The 23788-nt window shown below is 46.7% G+C and overlaps 1 protein-coding gene across 14 annotated transcripts in view; it reads right to left on the reverse strand.

The window, feature by feature from the left end:
• INPP4A (inositol polyphosphate-4-phosphatase type I A) overlaps positions 1 to 23788 on the reverse strand; it is a 1031799-nt gene that overhangs the window by 485750 nt on the left and 522261 nt on the right. For all 14 annotated transcript variants that reach the window (XM_078658189.1, XM_078658185.1, XM_078658188.1 and 11 more), the window contains one exon: positions 14722 to 14924. In XM_078658189.1, the coding sequence (XP_078514315.1) occupies positions 14722 to 14827 (106 nt within the window). In that variant the 5' untranslated portion in view covers positions 14828 to 14924. The remainder of the gene's footprint in view (positions 1 to 14721; positions 14925 to 23788) is intronic.

Raw genomic sequence — 23788 nt, forward strand, 5'->3', positions numbered from 1 at the left:
GCTGAAACGCGTCTCTCTCACATCTGCTGGGTCGGAGGGGGCTCTATCTAATTAAAAAAGCCCTAAACCAGCAGCCCTCGTGTGCATGCTCTTTTCCAGTTAGAGTAAGGGGCTCTCCTCAAAACACGTTAAGTTTGTCAAAGCCTTTTCTGAAATAAATTACCACTTTGCAACAATGTTGGTCCTCGACATGCTGCTTTTTGGATAGAGATATCAGTGTTGGATCTGTTATATTAGGACTCGCCGTCCCGCCGCCATAAGAGGCAGGGGTAAGGCGACTACGTTGCTTTGCAGTTGGACTTTTAACAAGCTGATGAAGGCAGCACGCCGAAAACGCGTTTCTTGTTAATAAAAGCACTTCTGATGGGGTCCTGTGAGTGCGGCGTTTCTTTTCTGAAAACTGGAGCTTTGATTTACGTATGGATCACCGCCATACTAGCTGCACCCGTCCACAAGAGTGCGAAGATTGCCTTTGGTGAACTTGGGGAGCGTAATTTGAAATCGGCAATTGCACCGCCATGCAGGAAACAGTGTACCGCCGTCGACTGTGTCGATAGTAATCCTTACTATTGGAGCTGCAGCCATAGGACCAGCTTCAGCGGCATGTGCAGGGGGATCCTGTGGCTGGACGAGGGACCTCAACATTGTATACATATCGAACAGTTCGATATGTATACAATGTTGTGGGAACATTGGTTATTATTTGAGAAAAAGATTTGCCATTATTCATGAACAAACACTTTAATTTACATCGTTCTGTATAACATATGGTATTTTGATTTTTTGTTCGTGTCAAGGCGCGAGGAGTATTTTCTTTATGTTTATGCACATTGTCATGACTATAACTCTAGCACACCAATCACTGTTCACTGACTCGTGATCAAGGGGAGGAGCCCCGAAACGCGTCGAGTGACAAATGTTTCTACTGCCGAGAAACGCTGAATAAAGGATTTTTCATTTGAAAAACGCCGACTGTGTCCGTAATTCATATCGTCCTAGCATAGGACCTTGGTGTGGATTTCTGAATATATATATATATATATATATATATATATATATATATATATATATCACCAACACGAAAGTTTGCCCATTTGAATAAAGCCACACAGCCACAGGTTAGTTCCAGCCATTTATTCGGGATGAAAGCTGCAGCCTGCAAGCCAAACCAGAGTCCTCCATATTTAAACGCCCAACGCGTTTCGTGCTGCCTGAGCACTTGATCACGGGCAAATGTTTGTAGGCAGTCCCAGAGTCGATAACTACCACCTGTTTTCAAGTGAAACTCGCCACAGTGGGCGTGGCAGCAGGCACTGCCTGCTGGTCCTTGTAGTGGTAGGCTCTTATTCCTCTAGTGAGTCGCTCATGGGGTGCACTGTAAAACAAAATAAAACCCCAGTGGGTTGAGAACAAATGTCCTGGACTTGAAAAGTTGCATAATAACACCAGCATCCCAGCTCCTGTGGCTCTCCAATTGCTAGCGTGTTAAGCACCAGCGAAGATCCGCAGCGCGGCGGGGCTTCATTCGCGACCGGGCTGGCCGCCTTAAATTCCAACACGAAAGTTTGCCCATTTGAATAAAGCCACACAGCCACAGGTTAGTTCCAGCCATTTATTCGGGATGAAAGCTGCAGCCTGCAAGCCAAACCAGAGTCCTCCATATTTAAACGCCCAACGCGTTTCGTGCTGCCTGAGCACTTGATCACGGGCAAATGTTTGTAGGCAGTCCCAGAGTCGATAACTACCACCTGTTTTCAAGTGAAACTCGCCACAGTGGGCGTGGCAGCAGGCACTGCCTGCTGGTCCTTGTAGTGGTAGGCTCTTATTCCTCTAGTGAGTCGCTCATGGGGTGCACTGTAAAACAAAATAAAACCCCAGTGGGTTGAGAACAAATGTCCTGGACTTGAAAAGTTGCATAATAACACCAGCATCCCAGCTCCTGTGGCTCTCCAATTGCTAGCGTGTTAAGCACCAGCGAAGATCCGCAGCGCGGCGGGGCTTCATTCGCGACCGGGCTGGCCGCCTTAAATTCCAACACGAAAGTTTGCCCATTTGAATAAAGCCACACAGCCACAGGTTAGTTCCAGCCATTTATTCGGGATGAAAGCTGCAGCCTGCAAGCCAAACCAGAGTCCTCCATATTTAAACGCCCAACGCGTTTCGTGCTGCCTGAGCACTTGATCACGGGCAAATGTTTGTAGGCAGTCCCAGAGTCGATAACTACCACCTGTTTTCAAGTGAAACTCGCCACAGTGGGCGTGGCAGCAGGCACTGCCTGCTGGTCCTTGTAGTGGTAGGCTCTTATTCCTCTAGTGAGTCGCTCATGGGGTGCACTGTAAAACAAAATAAAACCCCAGTGGGTTGAGAACAAATGTCCTGGACTTGAAAAGTTGCATAATAACACCAGCATCCCAGCTCCTGTGGCTCTCCAATTGCTAGCGTGTTAAGCACCAGCGAAGATCCGCAGCGCGGCGGGGCTTCATTCGCGACCGGGCTGGCCGCCTTAAATTCCAACACGAAAGTTTGCCCATTTGAATAAAGCCACACAGCCACATGTTAGTTCCAGCCATTTATTCGGGATGAAAGCTGCAGCCTGCAAGCCAAACCAGAGTCCTCCATATTTAAACGCCCAACGCGTTTCGTGCTGCCTGAGCACTTGATCACGGGCAAATGTTTGTAGGCAGTCCCAGAGTCGATAACTACCACCTGTTTTCAAGTGAAACTCGCCACAGTGGGCGTGGCAGCAGGCACTGCCTGCTGGTCCTTGTAGTGGTAGGCTCTTATTCCTCTAGTGAGTCGCTCATGGGGTGCACTGTAAAACAAAATAAAACCCCAGTGGGTTGAGAACAAATGTCCTGGACTTGAAAAGTTGCATAATAACACCAGCATCCCAGCTCCTGTGGCTCTCCAATTGCTAGCGTGTTAAGCACCAGCGAAGTTCCGCAGCGCGGCGGGGCTTCATTCGCGACCGGGCTGGCCGCCTTAAATTCCAACACGAAAGTTTGCCCATTTGAATAAAGCCACACAGCCACAGGTTAGTTCCAGCCATTTATTCGGGATGAAAGCTGCAGCCTGCAAGCCAAACCAGAGTCCTCCATATTTAAACGCCCAACGCGTTTCGTGCTGCCTGAGCACTTGATCACGGGCAAATGTTTGTAGGCAGTCCCAGAGTCGATAACTACCACCTGTTTTCAAGTGAAACTCGCCACAGTGGGCGTGGCAGCAGGCACTGCCTGCTGGTCCTTGTAGTGGTAGGCTCTTATTCCTCTAGTGAGTCGCTCATGGGGTGCACTGTAAAACAAAATAAAACCCCAGTGGGTTGAGAACAAATGTCCTGGACTTGAAAAGTTGCATAATAACACCAGCATCCCAGCTCCTGTGGCTCTCCAATTGCTAGCGTGTTAAGCACCAGCGAAGATCCGCAGCGCGGCGGGGCTTCATTCGCGTCCGGGCTGGCCGCCTTAAATTCCAACACGAAAGTTTGCCCATTTGAATAAAGCCACACAGCCACAGGTTAGTTCCAGCCATTTATTCGGGATGAAAGCTGCAGCCTGCAAGCCAAACCAGAGTCCTCCATATTTAAACGCCCAACGCGTTTCATGCTGCCTGAGCACTTGATCACGGGCAAATGTTTGTAGGCAGTCCCAGAGTCGATAACTACCACCTGTTTTCAAGTGAAACTCGCCACAGTGGGCGTGGCAGCAGGCACTGCCTGCTGGTCCTTGTAGTGGTAGGCTCTTATTCCTCTAGTGAGTCGCTCATGGGTTGCACTGTAAAACAAAATAAAACCCCAGTGGGTTGAGAACAAATGTCCTGGACTTGAAAAGTTGCATAATAACACCAGCATCCCAGCTCCTGTGGCTCTCCAATTGCTAGCGTGTTAAGCACCAGCGAAGATCCGCAGCGCGGCGGGGCTTCATTCGCGACCGGGCTGGCCGCCTTAAATTCCAACACGAAACTTTGCCCATTTGAATAAAGCCACACAGCCACAGGTTAGTTCCAGCCATTTATTCGGGATGAAAGCTGCAGCCTGCAAGCCAAACCAGAGTCCTCCATATTTAAACGCCCAACGCGTTTCGTGCTGCCTGAGCACTTGATCACGGGCAAATGTTTGTAGGCAGTCCCAGAGTCGATAACTACCACCTGTTTTCAAGTGAAACTCGCCACAGTGGGCGTGGCAGCAGGCACTGCCTGCTGGTCCTTGTAGTGGTAGGCTCTTATTCCTCTAGTGAGTCGCTCATGGGGTGCACTGTAAAACAAAATAAAACCCCAGTGGGTTGAGAACAAATGTCCTGGACTTGAAAAGTTGCATAATAACACCAGCATCCCAGCTCCTGTGGCTCTCCAATTGCTAGCGTGTTAAGCACCAGCGAAGATCCGCAGCGCGGCGGGGCTTCATTCGCGACCGGGCTGGCCACCTTAAATTCCAACACGAAAGTTTGCCCATTTGAATAAAGCCACACAGCCACAGGTTAGTTCCAGCCATTTATTCGGGATGAAAGCTGCAGCCTGCAAGCCAAACCAGAGTCCTCCATATTTAAACGCCCAACGCGTTTCGTGCTGCCTGAGCACTTGATCACGGGCAAATGTTTGTAGGCAGTCCCAGAGTCGATAACTACCACCTGTTTTCAAGTGAAACTCGCCACAGTGGGCGTGGCAGCAGGCACTGCCTGCTGGTCCTTGTAGTGGTAGGCTCTTATTCCTCTAGTGAGTCGCTCATGGGGTGCACTGTAAAACAAAATAAAACCCCAGTGGGTTGAGAACAAATGTCCTGGACTTGAAAAGTTGCATAATAACACCAGCATCCCAGCTCCTGTGGCTCTCCAATTGCTAGCGTGTTAAGCACCAGCGAAGATCCGCAGCGCGGCGGGGCTTCATTCGCGACCGGGCTGGCCGCCTTAAATTCCAACACGAAAGTTTGCCCATTTGAATAAAGCCACACAGCCACAGGTTAGTTCCAGCCATTTAATCGGGATGAAAGCTGCAGCCTGCAAGCCAAACCAGAGTCCTCCATATTTAAACGCCCAACGCGTTTCGTGCTGCCTGAGCACTTGATCACGGGCAAATGTTTGTAGGCAGTCCCAGAGTCGATAACTACCACCTGTTTTCAAGTGAAACTCGCCACAGTGGGTGTGGCAGCAGGCACTGCCTGCTGGTCCTTGTAGTGGTAGGCTCTTATTCCTCTAGTGAGTCGCTCATGGGGTGCACTGTAAAACAAAATAAAACCCCAGTGGGTTGAGAACAAATGTCCTGGACTTGAAAAGTTGCATAATAACACCAGCATCCCAGCTCCTGTGGCTCTCCAATTGCTAGCGTGTTAAGCACCAGCGAAGATCCGCAGCGCGGCGGGGCTTCATTCGCGACCGGGCTGGCCGCCTTAAATTCCAACACGAACGTTTGCCCATTTGAATAAAGCCACACAGCCACAGGTTAGTTCCAGCCATTTATTCGGGATGAAAGCTGCAGCCTGCAAGCCAAACCAGAGTCCTCCATATTTAAACGCCCAACGCGTTTCGTGCTGCCTGAGCACTTGATCACGGGCAAATGTTTGTAGGCAGTCCCAGAGTCGATAACTACCACCTGTTTTCAAGTGAAACTCGCCACAGTGGGCGTGGCAGCAGGCACTGCCTGCTGGTCCTTGTAGTGGTAGGCTCTTATTCCTCTAGTGAGTCGCTCATGGGGTGCACTGTAAAACAAAATAAAACCCCAGTGGGTTGAGAACAAATGTCCTGGACTTGAAAAGTTGCATAATAACACCAGCATCCCAGCTCCTGTGGCTCTCCAATTGCTAGCGTGTTAAGCACCAGCGAAGATCCGCAGCGCGGCGGGGCTTCATTCGCGACCGGGCTGGCCGCCTTAAATTCCAACACGAAAGTTTGCCCATTTGAATAAAGCCACACAGCCACAGGTTAGTTCCAGCCATTTATTCGGGATGAAAGCTGCAGCCTGCAAGCCAAACCAGAGTCCTCCATATTTAAACGCCCAACGCGTTTCGTGCTGCCTGAGCACTTGATCACGGGCAAATGTTTGTAGGCAGTCCCAGAGTCGATAACTACCACCTGTTTTCAAGTGAAACTCGCCACAGTGGGCGTGGCAGCAGGCACTGCCTGCTGGTCCTTGTAGTGGTAGGCTCTTATTCCTCTAGTGAGTCGCTCATGGGGTGCACTGTAAAACAAAATAAAACCCCAGTGGGTTGAGAACAAATGTCCTGGACTTGAAAAGTTGCATAATAACACCAGCATCCCAGCTCCTGTGGCTCTCCAATTGCTAGCGTGTTAAGCACCAGCGAAGTTCCGCAGCGCGGCGGGGCTTCATTCGCGACCGGGCTGGCCGCCTTAAATTCCAACACGAAAGTTTGCCCATTTGAATAAAGCCACACAGCCACAGGTTAGTTCCAGCCATTTATTCGGGATGAAAGCTGCAGCCTGCAAGCCAAACCAGAGTCCTCCATATTTAAACGCCCAACGCGTTTCGTGCTGCCTGAGCACTTGATCACGGGCAAATGTTTGTAGGCAGTCCCAGAGTCGATAACTACCACCTGTTTTCAAGTGAAACTCGCCACAGTGGGCGTGGCAGCAGGCACTGCCTGCTGGTCCTTGTAGTGGTAGGCTCTTATTCCTCTAGTGAGTCGCTCATGGGGTGCACTGTAAAACAAAATAAAACCCCAGTGGGTTGAGAACAAATGTCCTGGACTTGAAAAGTTGCATAATAACACCAGCATCCCAGCTCCTGTGGCTCTCCAATTGCTAGCGTGTTAAGCACCAGCGAAGATCCGCAGCGCGGCGGGGCTTCATTCGCGTCCGGGCTGGCCGCCTTAAATTCCAACACGAAAGTTTGCCCATTTGAATAAAGCCACACAGCCACAGGTTAGTTCCAGCCATTTATTCGGGATGAAAGCTGCAGCCTGCAAGCCAAACCAGAGTCCTCCATATTTAAACGCCCAACGCGTTTCATGCTGCCTGAGCACTTGATCACGGGCAAATGTTTGTAGGCAGTCCCAGAGTCGATAACTACCACCTGTTTTCAAGTGAAACTCGCCACAGTGGGCGTGGCAGCAGGCACTGCCTGCTGGTCCTTGTAGTGGTAGGCTCTTATTCCTCTAGTGAGTCGCTCATGGGTTGCACTGTAAAACAAAATAAAACCCCAGTGGGTTGAGAACAAATGTCCTGGACTTGAAAAGTTGCATAATAACACCAGCATCCCAGCTCCTGTGGCTCTCCAATTGCTAGCGTGTTAAGCACCAGCGAAGATCCGCAGCGCGGCGGGGCTTCATTCGCGACCGGGCTGGCCGCCTTAAATTCCAACACGAAACTTTGCCCATTTGAATAAAGCCACACAGCCACAGGTTAGTTCCAGCCATTTATTCGGGATGAAAGCTGCAGCCTGCAAGCCAAACCAGAGTCCTCCATATTTAAACGCCCAACGCGTTTCGTGCTGCCTGAGCACTTGATCACGGGCAAATGTTTGTAGGCAGTCCCAGAGTCGATAACTACCACCTGTTTTCAAGTGAAACTCGCCACAGTGGGCGTGGCAGCAGGCACTGCCTGCTGGTCCTTGTAGTGGTAGGCTCTTATTCCTCTAGTGAGTCGCTCATGGGGTGCACTGTAAAACAAAATAAAACCCCAGTGGGTTGAGAACAAATGTCCTGGACTTGAAAAGTTGCATAATAACACCAGCATCCCAGCTCCTGTGGCTCTCCAATTGCTAGCGTGTTAAGCACCAGCGAAGATCCGCAGCGCGGCGGGGCTTCATTCGCGACCGGGCTGGCCACCTTAAATTCCAACACGAAAGTTTGCCCATTTGAATAAAGCCACACAGCCACAGGTTAGTTCCAGCCATTTATTCGGGATGAAAGCTGCAGCCTGCAAGCCAAACCAGAGTCCTCCATATTTAAACGCCCAACGCGTTTCGTGCTGCCTGAGCACTTGATCACGGGCAAATGTTTGTAGGCAGTCCCAGAGTCGATAACTACCACCTGTTTTCAAGTGAAACTCGCCACAGTGGGCGTGGCAGCAGGCACTGCCTGCTGGTCCTTGTAGTGGTAGGCTCTTATTCCTCTAGTGAGTCGCTCATGGGGTGCACTGTAAAACAAAATAAAACCCCAGTGGGTTGAGAACAAATGTCCTGGACTTGAAAAGTTGCATAATAACACCAGCATCCCAGCTCCTGTGGCTCTCCAATTGCTAGCGTGTTAAGCACCAGCGAAGATCCGCAGCGCGGCGGGGCTTCATTCGCGACCGGGCTGGCCGCCTTAAATTCCAACACGAAAGTTTGCCCATTTGAATAAAGCCACACAGCCACAGGTTAGTTCCAGCCATTTAATCGGGATGAAAGCTGCAGCCTGCAAGCCAAACCAGAGTCCTCCATATTTAAACGCCCAACGCGTTTCGTGCTGCCTGAGCACTTGATCACGGGCAAATGTTTGTAGGCAGTCCCAGAGTCGATAACTACCACCTGTTTTCAAGTGAAACTCGCCACAGTGGGCGTGGCAGCAGGCACTGCCTGCTGGTCCTTGTAGTGGTAGGCTCTGATTCCTCTAGTGAGTCGCTCATGGGGTGCACTGTAAAACAAAATAAAACCCCAGTGGGTTGAGAACAAATGTCCTGGACTTGAAAAGTTGCATAATAACACCAGCATCCCAGCTCCTGTGGTTTTCCAATTGCTAGCGTGTTAAGCACCAGCGAAGATCCGCAGCGCGGCGGGGCTTCATTCGCGACCGGGCTGGCCGCCTTAAATTCCAACACGAAAGTTTGCCCATTTGAATAAAGCCACACAGCCACAGGTTAGTTCCAGCCATTTATTCGGGATGAAAGCTGCAGCCTGCAAGCCAAACCAGAGTCCTCCATATTTAAACGCCCAACGCGTTTCGTGCTGCCTGAGCACTTGATCACGGGCAAATGTTTGTAGGCAGTCCCAGAGTCGATAACTACCACCTGTTTTCAAGTGAAACTCGCCACAGTGGGCGTGGCAGCAGGCACTGCCTGCTGGTCCTTGTAGTGGTAGGCTCTTATTCCTCTAGTGAGTCGCTCATGGGGTGCACTGTAAAACAAAATAAAACCCCAGTGGGTTGAGAACAAATGTCCTGGACTTGAAAAGTTGCATAATAACACCAGCATCCCAGCTCCTGTGGCTCTCCAATTGCTAGCGTGTTAAGCACCAGCGAAGATCCGCAGCGCGGCGGGGCTTCATTCGCGACCGGGCTGGCCGCCTTAAATTCCAACACGAAACTTTGCCCATTTGAATAAAGCCACACAGCCACAGGTTAGTTCCAGCCATTTATTCGGGATGAAAGCTGCAGCCTGCAAGCCAAACCAGAGTCCTCCATATTTAAACGCCCAACGCGTTTCGTGCTGCCTGAGCACTTGATCACGGGCAAATGTTTGTAGGCAGTCCCAGAGTCGATAACTACCACCTGTTTTCAAGTGAAACTCGCCACAGTGGGCGTGGCAGCAGGCACTGCCTGCTGGTCCTTGTAGTGGTAGGCTCTTATTCCTCTAGTGAGTCGCTCATGGGGTGCACTGTAAAACAAAATAAAACCCCAGTGGGTTGAGAACAAATGTCCTGGACTTGAAAAGTTGCATAATAACACCAGCATCCCAGCTCCTGTGGCTCTCCAATTGCTAGCGTGTTAAGCACCAGCGAAGATCCGCAGCGTGGCGGGGCTTCATTCACGACCGGGCTGGCCGCCTTAAATTCCAACACGAAAGTTTGCCCATTTGAATAAAGCCACACAGCCACAGGTTAGTTCCAGCCATTTATTCGGGATGAAAGCTGCAGCCTGCAAGCCAAACCAGAGTCCTCCATATTTAAACGCCCAACGCGTTTCGTGCTGCCTGAGCACTTGATCACGGGCAAATGTTTGTAGGCAGTCCCAGAGTCGATAACTACCACCTGTTTTCAAGTGAAACTCGCCACAGTGGGCGTGGCAGCAGGCACTGCCTGCTGGTCCTTGTAGTGGTAGGCTCTTATTCCTCTAGTGAGTCGCTCATGGGGTGCACTGTAAAACAAAATAAAACCCCAGTGGGTTGAGAACAAATGTCCTGGACTTGAAAAGTTGCATAATAACACCAGCATCCCAGCTCCTGTGGCTCTCCAATTGCTAGCGTGTTAAGCACCAGCGAAGATCCGCAGCGGATATATACTTTTTTCCCCATTTCAGGCCTGCACATGATGCATTCTGTGGCTGCTCAGCTGCCAACGTTTGCAATGTGCACGAATACGGATACTACAATAGCATGAACAGCCTCTCACCCGAATGCTTGGGTGATACAAATGGCTCCATCCTCCCCTGGTGCTCCTTCTGCCTCTTCTAATTGAGCTGTATAACACAGATTGCTGATTGGGATTCTCCCCCTTGCATTTAAGTGAAGGCATGCCAACAAAAATTTGAATATGTAAACAAACGTCGGGCTTCCTTTCACCAAAAGCAAGGGGAGGAGTCCAGACAGCAATCTGTGCACTGGCAGACTGATTTGAAGTGGCACAAGGACCACAGCGGAGTATGGAACCCATTTAGGTGAGAGACTGCGGATGCTTCCGATGCACTCCCTATTTTGTGTGTGCACATCTGTGGAGATGGATGCTAATGGCTTTATTGCCCTCCTGCAAAGCAATAAAGGCTGTTATTTACCCCCAGCCCCACACGCCCTTAACTGCAGCTCGACACGATAACTACAGGGAAGGGGATTAATAGCCTTTACTGCCGACAGGTGCAGGCAATAACTTTTATTACAGCATACGAATTCCTTTGCAGAATTTACAATATGTTAAATACACACCATTTTGTACTATGTGCTATATATTTATTATTTTAAATTCATATGCCCTAAACTATGCCTACCTATTAATCGGATACGCACATTTGGCATAGTGCTATTGATAATGTTTAGGAGAAAATTGTGAGTCACAACTATCTCCCGATACCAGTGCCAGTAAAGAAAGGAATATGCCTATCAGCAGAAAACCTTGTCAGGCTTTAAAACCCAGTCAGTATCTGGCAACAATGAGTACTTGCCATAAAAAATCCCTTTATAAGTTACCTTAGGTTCATTCACCCGGGAATAGTAATAGTGAATTACAGGGTGTTTTTCCCCCAGAAGTTCTGAGTGATATCAAATAGACAAGGAGAGTGAAGCTCGAGCTGTCTATGATGTCACTCAGTACACCGAGCAGAGGAGTAATGGGGGATCCATACATAACACACAGCGTCGGATTGGTAACGAGGGCACTCGGGCAATGCCCGAGGAGTCGGTATCTGAATTACAGCTGTGGGCTGCTTTTTTGAGCAACCTGGGGGCCCGATTTGGGCGGTTTCCGTGTTATTTGATGCAGGCAGCGGCCCAGTGGGTGCCCGAGTGGCCTTTCTGGAGGCAGATGGGCGCTCATTACCTCCCGTTTAGCAGGAGGCAGAGGTGTCACTCCCTTTCTCTCGCTGGGCCGGCCCATGAATATATTCATATTGAGCGGGGGCATGAGCAAAAGTGGCCTCACTTGTTTTCTGGTGCGTTTCGCAGAGGCCGTCCCCGCAGGGGGCTTCAAGGGCTGGCGCCATAACCCGCGCCGAGCCCCCGGAAGAGAACTGGTTCTGGGCGCCCGGGCGCACCCCAGAAGCGGGAAAATGCCAGCCCCCACCCCGCTGGCAGCGCCAAGCGGGCACCTACCCCCCATCCAATGGAGGTCATCGCGGGGTACAAACCCCCCAATGAGGAAAGGCGGCCAGCTAGCCAGGCAAAACAAAGAGGGGGTATATAAGCACCGCTCCCTGGACCAGTTGGCATTGTGGACCAGGGTGCTGCAGCGGTGCGCGTCGGATGATTCGTGACCCACCCTGCCACACCAAAGGAGCAGCAATGTCGCAGTGCTGGAAAACGGGCAGGGAATGGGCAGAAACTAAGGATACCAGGGTTGCTACGGAGACACACCAACGGGCGGTGTGTAAGAATTGGCCCCCTTACACTGGGATGCCGCACAACAGGATGAGTGGCCAAACAAAGAAAGGGGGTAGCAAATGGAGACGGCACTCACTGCCCAGTCCCCGCCTGATGGCAGGGCACAACAGAGCCTAACAAGGTAGCGAGTATGGCCCTAACTCCGGGAAGGAAGCTACCCCCGCGCAAAGTAAGCGCAGAGACAAATAAGCCAGGAAATGGCCCAGATGGGGCAAGGAACGAGAGAAGCCTACAGAAAGAACTAACAAACAAACTGCCAGTCCAATGGCGAATGGACACGAATGGGCAATGGAAGATGATCAGCAAACACAGACGGATGATTTATGACCCATGCATGACAGTTCGCTAATAGTATTGTATGGCAATGGCATATGAGTAATGACAGAAAGTATATGTATGTATTATTAATAAAAACTGCGGCCAACACTGACCACTAAGAAAACAAACGGTTGTTGGCTTGTTCATTCTGAGAATCACCAAAAGTGGGATGCATATACACTGGAGTGGGGCACAGTGCGGGGGTTATCACCAGTGTAAACTAATTATATATTTTTTTTAACCCCCCTTTTTCCCCAAAATTTTGCTGAAGCAGTGTTTTGCCGAAAAGCAATATGCAAATGTGGGCCACTTTTTTTTGCGTGCCCGGGCCGATTTTTAATGCCAATCCAATCCTGATAACACAGCCTCTCCTCCCTGTCCCAATTGTAAAAAAAAAACCTTCCCTGCAATCTCTAACAAAATCTAACCACCTTCATTGCCTTCCTTCCCACTCTTGCAGCAAGTCTTTCTGCTTTTAGTCAAGGCAGACAAGCAGTGTTAAGCTGGCAGGCTCTCAGAGAGCCCTGTCAACCTGGCCTGGAAGGCCTGTATGACATCACATCAGTGGATAACCAGTTTTGAAATCATTATCAACTGTTGCTAACTCATAGCAGTGGGTTATGACAATTAGAAACTGAAATAAACGATAGAGGCTCTCTATGAAAGCCATTCATAACAACTTTATAAACAATGTCCTGATGGTGATCCCATGTCAACTAATATGTAAATGAGTAAAATAAGAGTGTTAGTGTTTCATGAACGTTTCTGAAGGAACTTGATATACCAATTGAAAACTGTGTATGAAAAGTAACACTCCATAATACTTGGCAGTGTAAAATATTTCAAGGTAAGTGTTTGGAATAAAATGGTATGTTTGGCTGTCCTACACCTCCTTGGTGTTGAATGTACCAAAAACGAGATTAGATAACTTCAAGAAGTGAAATGCACTATGACTTATCTAAAGTGTTTGAATTGATAGGATTTTACATACAAATGCTGTTGTGTAAGATGATCTATTTATTCTTGACCAATCAGCGGTCCATTATGGTTGTGTGCACATACCAGCAGGTCAGGATTAAGTTGATTTGGGAGAGAAGTGCAGCATATTGGTGGTTAAAGTCAATAAAATGTATGCTTAGGAGAGCTTCATACGATATAGTTGCAGGGAGACTAAAATAAATACAAGAAAATAAACAAACCTTGTCCAGTCGCTTTACTGTTGTGTTCTAATGCTATGTTATCTTGTTTTCAACTTAGAATATTTAACAGTAAACAATACATATCATTTACAAAGTTATCAAACAAGGATCAGAATTAGAAAAGGTAAATTAAACAATGACAAACACATTTTGTCAAATATATCCAAACACAAAACGTTATACTTCAGCAAACTGCATGGCACTGTCTATCTAAAAAAAACTGGGCAAAAGCAAAAATATTTGTTTAGTCTCACTACAGTCTCTGACACTAAAGAGAATTACTTTGTGTGTGGATGTGCTCCTTGTGAAAGGGTTTACTGTTGTCAGTCACAGTGAAATTGCCAATGGCTGTAGTGGGCAGACCTTCTGTCATATGCCATAGTGGACGAGTTTCTGGACAGTGTTAGAAAATGGGAGACATGGTTAATTAACCGTCAATGAATTTCTTGGATGTCAACCGACTTTGTGGCATTATTAACAAACTGCGCTTGCAGTTTTAAGCTGGGAGATTCCTTTCTAAGGCCAATAAAACCCATCATCAGGACTAGACTTTTACAACCCTAATGAACCAGTGATGCAATTCTTTGTAGAAATAAAAAATATATGTTGTACAAACTCAAAATGAGACAAGATAAAATTCGATTAAGAGGATGCTTGAGACAATTCCATAAAATATGGACCAATGAAGAGGAGACGTAGGACGGCTAGACATGGGAAAGCACAGGCAAGGAGAAGCCTTACAGGTTAATGCCTACACAAGAGAAAGAAATGGAGGGACTAGAAAATCTTATGCTTGCAAAGTAAGAACTCGATGCATATGCCTCAAAACATACAATTTGCCTGTGATTTTGAAATGTTATCTTGATACTCTTTACAAGAAAATGTATTTAAAAAATGCCATAAAAAAGTCTAGTAATAAAGCATTTGGCAATGCAGTGGGTGCACACCGTGTTCTAATCCGACTTTGTGCTGGAACAACATAAAAACGATTTGTGCCAAGAATAACTCTTGGCACATTTCTGGGGTCATCTGTGAATGTACACTGAGATTGTGACTTGAGCTAGGAGATTCTTTGGCATGTGTGGATGATGACAAATTTGATTTTCATATTAATACAACATTAAGGTACCCAGAAGGTTAAGAAATTAGAGAGAAAACCCCCCAGAAAAATACCAAAAATAACCATCCTGTAAACTTAACATCTAAATAAGTTGCTCTATTAGGATGAGATTTTCCTTACAATAGCATCTTCTTACCTGCCAGCGACAAGCCCAGTAAATCAGTTGAGACATCAATTGTCGAATGCCGCATCATGGAGCGTGATTTAGCGCCATGGCGGGGACTATGCTCCTGTGCTGTCATTTTGTCGCCCGACGTGTTTTCTACATCCAGTCTTTGTACAGCAATTCAATGGACAGCATCAAATCGTCTGAGCATACTACTGTTTGGGGTTGCATGGCTAAAAATAAAAAATCACAAGGTCACAGCTCAAGTCATCTTTATTCTAATATCTGAGCCACTAGCAAACTACATATTTATAATAAATTATGTCACTTGCGACTCACAGAGAAAACAAAAGGGTTATAATGTAGGGAATACTTGACATAACCTGAAACATTGTGAATTACTCCGTTTGTATTCCACCCTGTCTTTGTTTGGGTTTTTCTACAAGCACTTTAGCTATCATACATCTCATGTTACGAATACTTTTAAATGTACATGTAGAGTAGTTGAACAGAAAAAGCAGGGGTTTGGATCAGCCCACGACAGTAGTTGGCTTTAATGGGCTTTCATGGTCTGTGTCTGCCTGAATGGGCTGTCCATCAAGACGACAGTATTACGTGGATTATTACATTGTTCACATGTGTTCCCATGGATGACAGAGCTCAAGTAGTCCTTCTGTTAGACTGCAAAAAAACATGACGTCGTCTTGTAAGTCCCAGTCCCTGAGCGTTCTTTAATCTAATTTAATTAGTTTATTGAAGTGATAACATTATAAATGTTGGTTTATAGTTTTTTTGTTTAGGAAGCATTTCCTGTTTTAGTTTTTATTGCATGCTAAGCCTACACAGTAATCACCTTTCAAAGTTCACTTGTTTTACTTTGCTGTCGTGATAATATGTTTTGTTCACAAAGTAAAGCCCAACCAGCACGTACATATGCTTTACTACAGCAGGTCTGAAAATTGCTGCTTCGCTTTCTTTTAAGATATTTTCATTAGATTTTTGAAAAAGCTAAAGTAAACGGCACAGATGTGTCCGTAGTAAACAAACAAACATTGCAGATGAGAACAGTCCAGGCAACAATCATTATGTTTTGCCACAATAATACAACAGGAGCAGGTATAGATTGGAGAGATGGTAAGTCATACAATCAGTACGTGTTAACCAAGCATTTGACCTTTAAAGGTAGAGACCCAGACTCTTCCTTCCCCTGCGGAATTGAGGTGATGGTACGCAATCCATCCTTCCCAGGTCTTATGGAGTTTTTGTGGGCACTCTCTAGCTTTATAGGGTGACCTTCTCAGCGGCCATATAAAGATCCACCCCTTTACTCCATTCCGACATCGTTGGCGGCTCAGGGACCCCCCAGTATTTACTGCTCCACTTTCAAAAGTATCTGCTATGCAATAGTTTGCTGTTTATGCCTTGTAAGGGCACCATTTTCAATGAAAACTTCATCTACTGACTCCTTTTTATTATCTTGGAGGGTACAGCTTTACTTCTACTTTGGATACAGTCTTTTCAACAAAGAGCCCCCTACCCATAGAATAGTAGCCTAACAGGTTGCTTCATTATAGAAAGGTATTTCAAGGACAGCTGGCAGCAACACACACAAAGTCGACCCACTATTAACAAACACTTCCTCCTCACAAAAAGTCATATTCATTAGCTTTGCTGTTTATGTTCAAGAAAATCACAACCTATCAGCTTTGTTAATGTTTGTTTCCTCTGTGCTATTACAGAAGAGGACTAACCATAGGTCATCTTTCTGGACCTTTGTAGGGAACTGGGATTGTGTTGCAGTTACCCCCATATGTTTTGCCCCCTGTTTAGCTACCAGATGATGGTTTTCGACTCTGACAGTGAACTTAGGCATGCTAACCAGACCTAGGGGCCAGTGCTCCTTCCCTAAAACAAGGTGTTGTCTAAATGTGCTACAATTGGCGACGGTCTTTATCATCCCTATAAGTCCATAGTAAATGGTACTCCAGGTACCTAAGGCATAGGTACTATAAAAGATTCCTAAGAGCTGCAGCGTATCTTATGCCACCCTAAGGGTCCCACATACAAATTCCACACAGACTACCAGTGCAGGCTGCGTGACATGGTGCAAACCAAGAGTCAAAACATGACATGACACACCCCTGTGCTTCATGCCAAAGTCACTGCATCTAAGTCACTCCTACATAAGGCCTTTGAGCCCAAGGTAGGGTGCAATATATTTTATGTGAGAACATATCTGCCTGAGCAAATATGCTCCTGTAGTGTCTCGTTCTATTGCTAGATATTGCAAGTGAGGAAGGAAGCCATCTTAAGATATGTACTGGGCACTAGTCAAAGCGAGTTCCCCAGCTACATAATGGCATGGCTTCACTGAACCATATGAAGTTTGGTATCAAACATCTTGCAATAATAAGCCCACACGGATTCCAATGTCGGATTTTTTAATACATGCACCCGGAGGGCATCTTAGATGTGACTGTGAAAACCTACATGCCTCTGGTGTGTTGGCTGACAAGCTTCTGCCAGTCTGCCACCCAAGACACATTTCTGACCTCCTAGGGCGAGTGCCTGCACCTCTCAGAAGGTCAGGTACAAAGCCTGACCGGGAAGAGGGTGTCACAGCACCCCCCCCAAAGGATGACCTGCTGATTAGCCTTCCTAGGCCAGCAAGCTTTAAAAAAGTTGTCACCTTTGAAGTGCGAATCTGGCTCTCCTCACAGGAGAGGAAGCTGATCCCCTTTATTCAGAGCATTTTGGCACCTGGGCAGGCAGGAAAATTAGATTGTCAGGTAGGCTTACCCACCCCCTGGCTAGTACCACCCATAAGGTGGCCTAACGTGATGTGGGTACGACATTTCAGAAGTGGCCATTATTGTGTTAGCACACTTAGTAACTCTGGGACAGGGTTATGCCCAATTCTCACAGGATGTAGTCATATAGGGGGCGTATTGACCCCAGGGGTAAGTGACCCATTGGCTACTACCCCCTCACTTCCCTTAACGCCCCATAATTGAGAATTTATGGGACCCCCTGATACCAGGATTTCAGATTTTGTTGGGCACTAAAGAAAGAGCAGAAGAAGAAGACTACTGACCCGAGGAGCACAACTGACTTGGCACTAACCCTGCCAGCCCATCTGCTGCACCTGACCTTCCTGGAGCAACAGATTCACCCTGCTGCTGTGCAGACCTCAAGAAACCCTGGAGGGCTGCCAGTGCTTTGCAAATCGCCAACGGAACTCCTTTGGAGTAGAGAAGCTACTTCCCTGCAGCCGCAGGCACCAAAGAAGCAAGATCCGGTACACCGACCTGCCGCCTACAGGGACTACTGATGCAGCAGCCACCCAGGAAGAGGTAGCAGTACTCCTACAGGTCCGATCGATCCTCCCTTCAAGTGTGGGGACGCCAGGACCAACCAGAGCAGCACAGTACCAATCCCTGGGGTATTGGACCCCATGCAGCAGCCAAGGCTTGTTGTGCCCAGACCGGACACCAATGCTGAGGAAGACTGACCTGCACGTCGAGTGACTTCAGGGACAATGAGACCCACTTTGTGAGTGGCCCAGCTGTCCTGTTTGCCCCTTCTGCAAAAACCACAGACAAAGAGTCTGCGACCGCCGCCACCTGATACCTCAAAAACTGTATGCACCCGCACTCCAGAGCGTGAGTCAGAGTCCAAGGGAGGTGACTGTGCCAACGGGGTCTCCACACCCTAAAGAGCTAAGCCCATGCTTGGGGTAGCACAGAATGGACTTCCAGTTGCCACCTGCAGCCTCTTTCTGCAGGCCCCCTCAAACCGCAAGTGACTCCTACACTGGAATCTGACACCACTGCATCCAAACCCCACAGCCCGAGGAGAAAGTGGACCAAAGGTTTCCCTGTGTGCCCGAGGATCTCAAGGGTCAAGCCCTCCTGTGGTGTCCCCCTCACTGGTGCCCCAGTGCCTGCTTGCAGCCTCTTTCTGAATAGACCATTCTCCCATTGAAGTGAATGGGACACCTGATGCCGTGACACACCTCTGCACTTGGATGCCCCAGAGCCCCCTAAGGTGACCAGTTGAAGTGGCCTTGGACCTTGTCCCATACAAACCTTAAGTCCAGAAGAACAGTCCTATAAGTCGCTGCTTAGTGCCCGAATGTAAAACATGTTTTTCCTCCATAGGATAACATGGCTGATCCAAAAAATGCGCTATGTGCCCTTTTCTGAAAACTGCAAAAATTAATTTCTCGAATAGTACTTAGCCAATTCTGATGAACTTGGTATCTAAATTTATATACAAATATCTGCTATTTTTATAAATTGGTGTAGGAATTCTTTGAGTGTGTGTGTCATTTACTGCGTTTGTGGATGCAATAAATGCTTAGAAATACCCTCTGATATGCCTAACTGCTCGCCCACACTACAACAAAAGGGAGCATTTTGGGTGTCATTTGTGCCTCAGTAATTCCTCTGAAGTTTATCTGGACTCTTTACACGGTGTACCTCTTTTTGGTCCCCTATATGAAGATCCAGCTTCCTACAATCTTGCTTTAAAAAAATACACCACAGGTTCATACATACCTTTCACTGGACAGGATAGGGAAAGTGTACCCACATACTAGGGTGTTGTGCCTTAGATGTCAGCAGGGTGAGGCAGATTTAATTCATATGGTGTGGCTATGTCCAGTATTGGCAGACTACTGGCAAACAGTGACCTTCTACATATCATCAGTTACGAACTCTGTCCTGCCGCAAGACCCCATTCATTGTCTTCTTAATGCTGGGGTAGAGACTAAGCGGACAAAACATCTGATGGTTTTCAGGGTTTACCATTAGTACTTGCAAAACAGCACATTGCCATGTCTTGGAAGGTGGCGACAGCTCCCTCGACTACAGTCAGGCAGCCAGAGGTTGTTGGCTGAGCCTCAGTGGAGCTTTGAGTTCAGGCCTGAGATGGTAAATGTAAACTCATGGAAAAGTGGGATGACTACTTGACCCAACAGAAAAATATGCTTATTCGAGTTGACCGAGCTACTGATGGACAGGCGTGGTGCCTTGTGCAGGTATTCTTTATGTATGGGTGGTCCCTTGAAGGAACATATAATGCATAACTACGCTGGGAGTTGGGGGTGGAGAGGAATGGTGGGGTGTACTGAGCTGGACCTTGAATTGTTGATTAGATGTTAGAATCACTCGGTAAGCTATTCATTTTTGCATGCGAGCGAGGGGAAAATTGTACACAAGATACTGGTATCTTTTTTTATCCTTTGTGCATGCATCCCATGTATTGATTTGGTCAATATTTGGGTCGACTTTGTTTTCCCACAACTGACACTGTATTTCGATGTATACAGTGAATTTTCTATGTAAAATCAATTAAAAAATATTACAACATGAAAAAAAGAGTATGCCCCCCCCAAAAAATACACCACAGCTTGTACTTTGCCGTCAAATCCCCTCAGAATAGAAACGCAAAAATCCCCATGAACGTTATGGCCTTATTCTGTGAAGCCCATTGCAATCCTTATTCCACATACAGCTAATGGACCTATCAATGCACATACCTGGGTCACTAAAGGCATCACACAGAGACAAAAAAGGAGATGAGGAGACTGCTTGAATTGATCTGAACCATGGGTAATTAATTATACTAGGCATTCTACCCATCATTGTTTTTTTTGCCTCGTGCCGCTACAGTACTGCTCAGATGCAAATAGTATTCACCCTGCTATAAAAGGGAGAGTCCAGCTCAACCTGCCAGTCCACTATGAATGTGAACACAAACAATTCCAAGCTAGTTCTGGTCTGGTCAATCAGGGGTAACTTGAGTGCCTCTGAGATCTATAGCGGGACACATCTAGTTGAATTAATTTGAAGCACTGGACACTGCTTTGAGCACATTCCACTCACTTGTGGTCAGGGAGTTTGGACTGGGCGAGCCATTTTGGGATGGGGTCAAGACTGACTTGACTAGAATGGCATGGAGAGCAAAAATCACATTGAAATGTGGTGCAGTTATTAGCAATTACTGGGGTGGAAATTAATTCAAGCAATTCATCCATCACATTTAGCTTTCCCTCTAGTGGATAGAAGTTAGTTGGGAAGCAAGAGTTTTCGTCATTCTGAACCCTTACTTATAAAGACTATCTAGAGAGATGGCTCGTTACAAATTTCAGACAAACTTAATATTTTATTTAATAATCATCCTAGCATTACGCATCCTTTCTGTAGAATTTGTCCCTGAATTTCAGCTCTACTCATCCAACATGGTGCAGTTCGGTTGGATGGAAGGGTGATTTTACTTCCTTACAAACTCAGAATGTTGTCATCACTCACTCTGGTTATATTAGATATCAGCAAATCGAAGTGAGAACTTGGAAACTCCTCGTTTTTTGCAATTATATGAGAAGGAACTACACAATATCACATAACATGTGTCTGCGAAATTTGAATAAATAAATAGCAATTAGACCTGCCTATTTGCCCCATCATTAAGAGAGTTCTGTAAGTGTATTGTCCCTAACACTGATACTTAGAGGGATGTATTATCCATACCCTGCTCTCGTGGATTGGCCTCATGAACATCACATTCACCTTTATGGCATGGTACCGTAACCACAGACCATTAAGAAGTGTTATAAACAAGGCAGAAGCTGTAGGAATAGTGCGACATTTGAATGAAAGAAATTGAGCTCATGAGTACAAACCTCACAATAAACAAGTCATCAATACACCTCCCACCTCAAACTGACGGAAGATTATAGTCAACTGAGAAAAAAAATGTCTACCTTGGAGAAGAGAAACCGATTAACAGGGATACCTTTCAAAACTCATGTCCACTCAAAAAATGTTGTATTATAAGGTATTTTTGCAGGAGTCATGTACATTGGCCCAGCTGACAAGTTTGCAGACTACAGGTATAGTTCTTAATTCTGGAATGCTAAAAAGCGTGGACTGGAGCAGCCAGGGAGGGAAGAAACCTGCAATGCTGTCAAAAGAGTCCTTAGTGTCACAGAGATGCCAATATTAAGCGAAGGAAAGGTCCGATTCGGCCCTCCAATGGCAAAAGGAAACGTTTGGATTGACATATGTAAACCGGAGCCCTGTGGCAGAGGGCTGAGGTGACTGCGCGCTGAGTGCCAATTGCTTACTTTTAACTTTTGAAGATCTCTGCTGTTGACTGCGAGCAGCTTTGTGTTTGGACCGTCCCGCTGAATACAAGCGGCGAGCGGTTACTTGTATATTTTAAATCACTTTCCCCTATCCCGCCCTCCTGACTCCTCCCATCACTGGCGGCTCCGCCTATATAGGCTCCACCCTTTTTTGCCTCGCGAGTAAACCGGAGCCCTGTGGCAGAGGGCTGAGGTGACTGCGCGCTGAGTGCCAATTGCTTACTTTTAACTTTTGAAGATCTCTGCTGTTGACTGCGAGCAGCTTTGTGTTTGGACCGTCCCGCTGAATACAAGCGGCGAGCGGTTACTTGTATATTTTAAATCACTTTCCCCTATCCCGCCCTCCTGACTCCTCCCATCACTGGCGGCTCCGCCTATATAGGCTCCGCCCTTTTTTGCCTCGCGAGTAAACCGGAGCCCTGTGGCAGAGGGCTGAGGTGACTGCGCGCTGAGTGCCAATTGCTTACTTTTAACTTTTGAAGATCTCTGCTGTTGACTGCGAGCAGCTTTGTGTTTGGACCGTCCCGCTGAATACAAGCGGCGAGCGGTTACTTGTATATTTTAAATCACTTTCCCCTATCCCGCCCTCCTGACTCCTCCCATCACTGGCGGCTCCGCCTATATAGACGGCCCTAATGCGTCAGCGCAGCGGACGAGCGCAGCGGGCGCGACGAAGGCGCGCCGGAGTTGCGCCAGAGTCATGCCCGTCTGCGCCCGTCTGCGCCCGTCCGCGCCTGCACGGGCCCAGGGCCTGGTCCCTCTGCTCATGATCATGTCACCTACTCCCGTGCTTTTTTTGGTGCAAAAAAACAAGGACCCCCTGTTTTGGAATAAGGAAACCAGGCGACAGGGATAAACACTTTGTGAAAACAATTAGCTAACAGACAGACCAGCTGGGTAGGAACCAAGATTACATAATGTATAGACTCATCAGCATTCTATGTGGTCACCAATAAAATTTAAGACATTTCAAAATCAAATTATCAATTGTTAATTAATTAATAGACTTCTGTCAAACAATAAGTTATTATAAAAAACTAAAGAAAGAGGGAGTAAATACACATGTATATAGCACAACAGAAATTTTTATTATGACACAATAAATCAAGAAAAAAAATGGAACAAGAACCACAATTCATAAAACCTTCTTGTATCAATTTATAATTAAAAATTACAGATAGCCAAATAAAAAAGACTTTCAACTGTGAATAACTAAAGTTCCTTCTAAATCCTAAAGTATAGAGAAAAACCTATATTCACAAGAACATAAAACGTGGCCAGAAAACTAATTTCTGTTCGACGCGCGTTTCGGCGTTTCCACAAACGCCTTCTTCAGGAGCCACAAGGTTATACTGTAATAATCTTTGAAAGAAAAGAAGAAAGAAAGACATATTTACATTTACCTTCTGTCCATTCTAAAAACATCTCATTATCATTATACAAAAAAACATATATACACATTCCCTCATAATTCAAACATTGTTACATAAATTTCTATTTACATCATAAGCATCTATCTTGAGCCGTGAACCACAAATCTCATTTAATCAACATATTCCTATATTACACCAGCTGTCTTATTCATCTTACATCACATAATTATTTACAACGGAGAGAAATTTCTCAGTTCATGATGGGTATCTAGAGCAGTTAAATCACAGATTTCGAATATGACAATAGAGGGGAGAAGGGCTGCCCCGCTAGTGTTTGGAGATACAACCTAGTAAAGACCAAAGTCATTTTAATATTTAAAGAAACACAGGGCTATCCCTTACTGAGGTATCATTTATTATGCAATGCAGGTGATAAGTCGTCCTTTGGGGTCTACTTACTTTAAAAGAGAAAGGAAAACGACTTCCCACGGTCAGAATATTTCATGTACCAATAAGGCACTCCACTTCTGTTTAGACAAGAGGTGTCAATTTATGTCTGTAATTTTCAAAAAAG

This window comes from Lissotriton helveticus, chromosome 8 (assembly GCF_964261635.1).
Source record: "Lissotriton helveticus chromosome 8, aLisHel1.1, whole genome shotgun sequence".
NCBI lineage: Eukaryota > Metazoa > Chordata > Amphibia > Caudata > Salamandridae > Lissotriton > Lissotriton helveticus.